General features: G+C 58.3%; 2 protein-coding genes across 2 annotated transcripts; both read right to left on the bottom strand.

The window, feature by feature from the left end:
* Positions 1-1,663: 1,663 nt before the first annotated feature.
* LOC148217393 (uncharacterized) lies at positions 1,664-2,782 on the bottom strand. Its single transcript, XM_088158681.1, is given in 3 exon segments — positions 1,664-1,785; positions 1,788-2,604; positions 2,759-2,782. Coding segments are annotated over 3 exon segments (963 nt in total).
* A 768-nt stretch (positions 2,783-3,550) lies between these two features.
* On the bottom strand, positions 3,551-6,071 carry LOC148217392 (uncharacterized). The gene is made up of 2 exons (XM_088158678.1): positions 5,934-6,071; positions 3,551-5,438 (listed from the first exon to the last, which is right to left on the bottom strand). Exons 1-2 carry the CDS (start codon positions 5,946-5,948, stop codon positions 4,503-4,505), a joined length of 951 nt encoding a protein of 316 aa, XP_088014804.1. The 5' UTR covers positions 5,949-6,071; the 3' UTR covers positions 3,551-4,502.
* Between the last annotated feature and the right edge of the window lie 1,338 nt (positions 6,072-7,409).

The raw sequence follows: 7,409 nt of genomic DNA, 5'->3' as shown, positions 1-7,409 counted from the left end.
GGACTGGGAACTGTGAATGGAATAAACTGGGAATGGGATGGAGTGGGAACTTGGAACCAGGATGGACTGGGTTAGACTGGGAGCTGGGAACTGGGATGGAGTGGGACAAACTGGGATGGACTGGGATGAACTGGGATGGACACAAATTCCTAAATTCCAGCTCCAACACAAATTCCTGTTTGCACTGAATTCCTGAGCCAGCCGAGGGATTTCCAAGGGACTGGGATGGAACTGGAACTGGGAACTTGGATGGACTGGGATGGACGGAGCTGGACTGGGAGGGACTGGGAACTGGGCTGGAGCGGGAGCTGGAATGAACTGGGAAGGACTGCGAGCTGGGAATGGGTTGAACTGGGAATGGGATGGAGTGGGAACTTGGAACCAGGATGGACTGGATGAGACTGGGAGCTGGGAACTGGGATGGACTGGTCTGGACTGGGAGAGAATGGAATCTGGGATGGACTGGGAATTCTGAACTGGGATGGACTGGGAAGTGGGATTGACTTTGGACTGGGATGAACTGGAAACTGGGAATGGGATGAAATGGGAACTGGGATGAACTGGAAACTGGGAATGGGATGGACTGGAACTGGGGACTGGTAACTGGGATTGACTGGGAGAAGAACCTGAACTGGAAGAAGAGCCTGAAATGGGAAGGACAGGGATGGACTGGGATGAACTGGGGACTGGGAAGGACAGGGGTGAACTGGAACCAGAGCCCTGAACTGGGATGGACTGTGAGGGACTGGGATGAACTGGAATGGGAACTGGGATGGACATGGATGGGCTGTGAGCTTGAAACTGGAATGGGCTGAGAGCTGGGAACTGGGACCAGAGCCCTGAACTGGGAACGGGCACCACAGCCTGGACTGGGATGAACTGGGATATAGTTAACATTAATTAATTGTAATGAACATTAATTAATGAGTTAATGACAGAGCTGTGCACAGGATTGATCTCAAACCAACACCCCCAGCACAGCCACACCATCGGTGTTTGTAACTGACATTAATTAGTTACTGGTGTTTGTAATTAATTCGTTAATTAGTTAATCATAGGGCACACCTTGTGCTTGCCCTGGCAGGGCCTGGGGCCACCAAACCAGTAGAGGGAACTGGGATTGGCTGGGCTGAACTGGGAGGGATTTCCAAGGAACTGGGATGGGCTGGGCTGGGAACGGGGAGCGACTTCCAAGGAACTGGGAGGGACTGGGATGGGCTGGGAGAGATTGGAATCCTCTAGGAACTGGGGTCTGAGCTGGGCTCCGGACTGGTCTAGACTGGGAATGGGATGGGAACTGGGATGAACTGGGACTTGGGAACTGGGCTGGACTGGAACTGTCAAAGGGATTGAGATGTACGGGGAACTGGGATGGACTGGGAGGGACTGGGAACTGGGATGGACTGGGAATGGGATAGAATGGGCTGGGATGGACTGGGGTGAACTGGGTTGGACTAGGCTGGACTGGGAATGGGATGAACTGAGGACTGGGATTTGGGATGGACTGGGAGCTGGGAACTGGGATGGACTGGGCTGGACTGTAACTGTGAATGGGACTGAGATGTATGGGGAATTGGGAGGGACTGGGATGGACTGGGATGGACTGGGAGGGACTGGGATGGACTGGGAGCTGGGAACTGGGATGGACATCACAGCAATGACATCATCCCCACAGCAGCCTCGGGATGTCCTCGATGGCTTTTGGGCCCCGCGTGGCCACTGTGCGGCCACTGGGGCCACCAGAGCCGCTCGGGAGGAGCCCGCAGATGTCCCCAAATGTCCCCTCAGGTGACACTTGGCCAGGTCGGCGCTGGCCTCCCACAGCCGCTTGGCCTCGGCCACCTTGGCCACCAAAGCCTCGGGGACATCGATGGCCGCCCCCTTTGTCCCCACCAGGGTGGCCTCGATGTCCCCAAGGTGGCACCACAGCTCCCGGACCATGGCGGTGGCTTTGTCACACGCGGCCACCAAGCGCTGCAGTGGCCCCAGGGCCACCTTCCCCCTCTGCCCCCTCTTGGTGGCCGCCTTGGCCTGGCTGGTGGCCACCACGGAACTTCCCCAGTCCTTGATGGCCTCTTTGGCCTCCTCAGCGGCCTCCCCCATCATGGCCTCCCCCCGTGCTGAGATCTTCTGATCCTTGGGCGTGGCCTCTGACAGCCGCTGGCTGGTGGCCACCAGCTTGTCCCCAGTTTTTGTGTACTTGGTGTCCTTGTCCTGCAGGTCCCCGGCCCTGGCGGTTTCGGTGGCCGCCGTGGTGGCCTCGGTGGTGGCCGCGTCCCTGCAGGTGTCACGGAGCTCGGTGGCCTCCGTGGCCACCCGGGTCCATTTGTCCCTGGCCGTGGCCACCGAGGCCCGCCAGGTGGTGGCCGCGGTTGACACATCGGCCCAGGTGGCCCCGCGGGTGGCCAGAGTGGTGCCCAAGGAGGTGACACCACGGTGGCTCAGGGCATTCTCGAGGTGGTCAATGAAGGTCTCCAGGGCCTTGTGCAGGGAATTTGGGGACACGGCCAGCAGCACGTCCCCGTCCGGCCCGGCCACGGTGGCCACCAGCTCGCCCAGGGTGGCCACCACGTCCACCAGCGACTCCAACAAGGACGGGGACAGCTGGGGAGGGGACAGGGGAGGTGGCACCTGTGGCCTCCTGGGGTCTCCTCTGTCCCCTCCCTGGAGGGCTCTGCTGTGCCCTCTGTCTCTTTGTCACCCCCGCTGTCCCCTCTGTCCCCTCTGCCACCCATCTGTCACCCCCTGTTGTCCCCACCGCCACCCTGTGCCACCTTCTCATCCCCTGTGCCACCCCGTGCCACCACCGCAGTCCCCTCTGCCACTCCCCTGTCCCTCCCGTCCCCTCCTGCCACCACCTTGTCCCCTCGGTCCCCTCTGTCCCCCCGTGTCCCTCCCTGTCCCCTCCTGCCACCACCCTGTCCCCCCTGTCCCCTCTGTCCCCTCCTTGTCCCCTCCCGGTTGCCAGAAACGCGATTTTAAATTTGGAAAATTTCCTTTATTTTTAGAAATTTAATACAGGATTAACAAAACATTTTAAAATCAATCAATCAATCAATCAGTCAATCAAACGGATTTTTAAAAAATTTCTTCTATTATATTTTCGCTCTGCCTTTTAATTTATTAAAAATTATTACACCCTTAAATTTATTAAAAATGATTTCCTGCCGTTCTTCCAGTCACATCGAAAAATTCCGAATATTTTGTGGTTTTGCTAAAGCCAAGGATATTATAAACCAATTAATTGTAGAAATTAAACTACATTAAACTGTATTAACTCTATTAAGCTGTATTAAACTACAATAAACTATATTAAACTATATTAAGATGTATTAAACTATATTAAACTATATTAAGATGTACTAAACTACATTAAACTATATTAACTATATTAACTATATCAACTAGATTAAACTGTATTAATTTATATTATCCTATATTAACTATATTAACTATATCAACTAGATTAAACTGTATTAATTTATATTATCCTATATTAACTATATTAAACTATTTTAACTAAATTAACTAGATTAACTAGATTAAACTGTATTAAACTATATTAAACTATATTAACTAAACTATATTAAACTATATTAACTAAATTAACTATATTAAACTATATTAACTATATTAAACTATATTAAACTGTATTAAACTATATTAAACTACATTAACTAGATTAAGCTGTATTTAACTATATTAACTGTATTAAACTGTATTAAACTGTATTAAACTGTATTACCTATATTAAACTACACGGAACATACTCGAGCTAATTGATTTTTATCCTAATGAACGGTTAATTAGAATTAATTATGCACTGAACCATATCCGATTATTTATGATCAATATCAGCACGTGCAGGCCAATAATTAATCAATAATTAAATCCCTAATTTAACAATTAAACGTGAAAGTCAAGATCGCACTGGAATTTTTAACACCGGGACCCTTGTTTGGGGGGATTTCCCACGGAATTCCCGGGATTCTGGGGGGGATTCCCAAGGAATTCCCGGGATTTTGGGGGGATTCACATGGAATTCCCGGGATTTTGGGGGGATTTTCCTACGGAATTCCCGGGATTTTGGGGGGATTTTCCTACGGAATTCCCGGGATTTTGGGGGGATTTCCCACGGAATTCCCGGGATTTTGGGGGGATTTCCCAAGGAATTCCCGGGATTTTGGGGGTTCCCGGGTCCCATTTTTGGGGCTGGAAGGGTTAAGGGGGGGTCCTGAGGGGTAAATTGGGGTCCTGGAAGGGGAAATGGGGTCCTGGGGGGGGGATTTCCCTGTCCCCAAGTGTCCCCAAAATGTCCCCAAAGTGTCCCCAGTGACGTCAGCCCAGGAATTCCCATCAGGATTTGGGGGCGATTTCAATGCAAATTCCCGGAAAATTTCCCAAATCGGGCTCAAATTTGGAGGGGGGAGGGGACAAGCGACACCAGCGGTGTCCCCCGGTGATGTCACCGTCCCCCCCCCCGTGACGTCACGGCGGTGACGTCACTCTCCCCGCAGCAGCCCCGGGATGTCCTCCCTGGCTTTTTGGCACCGCGCGGCCACCTCGGGGCCACCTCGGCCACTCGGGAGGAGCCCGCGGGTGACATCGAGCGTGTCCAGCAGGTGATACTTGGCCAGGTCGGCGCTGGCCTCCCACAGCCGCTCGGCCTCGGCCACCTTGGCCACCAAAGCCTCGGGGACATCGATGGCCGCCCCCTTTGTCCCCACCAGGGTGGCCTCGATGTCCCCGAGGTGGCACCACAGCTCCTGGACCATGGCGGTGGCTTTGTCACACGCGGCCACCAAGCGCTGCAGTGGCCCCAGGGCCACCTTCCCCCGCTGCCCCCTCTTGGTGGCCGCCTTGGCCTGGCTGGTGGTCACCACGGAACTTCCCCAGTCCTTGATGGCCTCTTTGGCCTCCTCAGCGGCCTCCCCCATCATGGCCTCCCCCCGTGCTGAGATCTTCTGATCTTTGCCCGTGGCCACCGACAGCCGCTGGCTGGTGGTCACCAGCTTGTCCCCAGCTTTTGTGTACTTGGTGTCCTTGTCCTGCAGGTCCCCGGCCCTGGCGGTTTCGGTGGCCGCCGTGGTGGCCTCGGTGGTGGCCGCGTCCCTGCAGGCGTCACGGAGCTCGGTGGCCTCCGTGGCCACCCGGGTCCATTTGTCCCTGGCCGTGGCCACCGAGGCCCGCCAGGTGGTGGCCGCGGTTGACACATCGGCCCAGGTGGCCCCGCGGGTGGCCAGAGTGGTGCCCAAGGAGGTGACACCACGGTGGCTCAGGGCATTCTCGAGGTGGTCAATGAAGGTCTCCAGGGCCTTGTGCAGGGAATTTGGGGACACGGCCAGCAGCACGTCCCCGTCCGGCCCGGCCACAGTGGCCACCAGCTCGCCCAGGGTGGCCACCACGTCCACCAGCGACTCCAACAAGGACGGGGACAGCTGGGGAGGGGACAGGGGAGGTGGCACCTGTGGCCTCCTGGGGTCTCCTCTGTCCCCTCCCTGGAGGGCTCTGCTGTGCCCTCTGTCCCTTTGTCACCCCCGCTGTCCCCTCTGTCCCCTCTGCCACCCATCTGTCACCCCCTGTTGTCCCCACCGCCACCCTGTGCCACCTTCTCATCCCCTGTGCCACCCCGTGCCACCACCGCAGTCCCCTCTGCCACTCCCCTGTCCCTCCCGTCCCCTCTGTCCCCCCGTGTCCCTCCCTGTCCCCTCCTGCCACCACCCTGTCCCCCCGTGTCCCCTCTGTCCCCTCTGTCCCCCCGTGTCCCTCCCTGTCCCCTCCTGCCACCACCCTGTCCCCCCGTGTCCCCTCTGTCCCCTCTGTCCCCTCGGTCCCCTCTGTCCCCCCGTGTCCCTCCCTGTCCCCTCCTGCCACCACCCTGTCCCCTCTGTCCCCTCTGCCCCCCGTGTCCCCCCGCCCCGGGATTGTCGCACCTCTCGGAGCTCCATGGCCTTGGGGACACTCTGAGGACGCCTTGGGGACACTCTGAGGATGCGACACTCCGAGGAGTCGCTGGCGGAGTGGGGGACACACCTGTGCGACACTCGGGGGACACGCGGGGATGTGGCGGTGCCGGGAGGGGGCGGGGCCGGGTGACGTCACCGCCCCGCCCGCCCGCCCGCGGGGGCACCGCGGTGTCCCCAAGGTCCCCCCCCCGATTTCCCCAATGTCCCCCCCCCGATGTCCCCTGAGTGTCCCCACATGGCCCCGGTGTTTCCCGATGTCCTGTTGGGGACACTGCGGGACACACTGGGGTCCTGATGGGGACACCGGGGGGGGATACGATGGGGTCCTGATGGGGACATTGGGGACACACTGGAGTCCTGATGGGGACACTGCGGGGACATCGCAGTGACCCCAAACGGGACTGGGGACCTCAGGGTGGCCCCGGTGTCCCCAAGGTCCCCAGTGTCCCTCGGGGTGACGGTGCCACCCCCGTGTCCCCTCCCTGTCCCTACCCCCGCCCCGCCACCGCGCCCTGGGCCACCTCCCGCCTGCGCGTCCCCTCCGCCGATGTCCCCAAGGCCTCCACGATTCTCCTGAACACCCGGGGGGCCTTGGGGGACCCGTGTCCCCGTGTCCCCTCCGCCCTGTCGTCGTTGACAGCGGCCACCAAGTGCTCCAGGTGCCGCGTCACCGTCTTCAGCCTCGCCAGGGCATTCGCGGTCACCTTGCTGGTGGCCGCGGCGACCTCGGCGCTGGCCCTGGCGGTCACCACCTGCTGGGCGCGGTCTCGCAGGCGCTGGGCCATGGCCCGGTGCTCACGGGCGACGTCGTCCAGGTGTCGCCGCGATGTCGCCAAAGCCTGCAGGGTCACCTGCCAGGACGCGGCCACCGTGCCCAGGGCCAGCAGCAGTTGAATGTCCTGGGCCAACCCCAGCGCGGCGCGGACCGAGTCCAGGGACACTGCGGGGACACGGGGACACCGCGCAGGTGGCACCGGGGACATCCTCGTGTCACCAGCCCGGTGCCACCAGAGCGGTGGCACCGGGGACACTGCAGCAGAGCCACCGGGACAGCGGCACCAGCCCAGTGCTCCCAGTTCAATCCCAGTGCCACCAGTTCAATCCCAGTGCCACCAGCCCAGTGGCACCACCCCAGTGCCATCCCAGTGTCCCCAGTCTTGTCCCACTGTCACCAGTTCCCTCCCAGTGCCACCAGTGCCATCCCAGTGTCCCCATTCTGGGGCAGGGGAAGGTCTGTACTGGTCTGTACTGGTCTGTACTGGCCAGGGCAGGGGGAAGTCTCTACTGGTCTTTAGTGCTTCCTACTGGTCCACACTGCTCTGAACTGGCCTATACTGGTTTATACTGGCCTATACTGGCCTATACTGGTCTATACTGGTTTATACTGGTCCATACTGGTTTATACTGGTTTTTACTCATACACATCACCATCAGCCCTACGGC

The sequence above is a fragment of the Sturnus vulgaris genome, unplaced genomic scaffold (genome assembly GCF_052056855.1).
Source record: "Sturnus vulgaris isolate bStuVul1 unplaced genomic scaffold, bStuVul1.hap1 Scaffold_844, whole genome shotgun sequence".
Classification (NCBI taxonomy): domain Eukaryota; kingdom Metazoa; phylum Chordata; class Aves; order Passeriformes; family Sturnidae; genus Sturnus; species Sturnus vulgaris.
The sequence above is the reverse complement of the archived record's forward strand: the minus strand, read 5'-3'. Positions and strand labels throughout refer to the sequence as shown.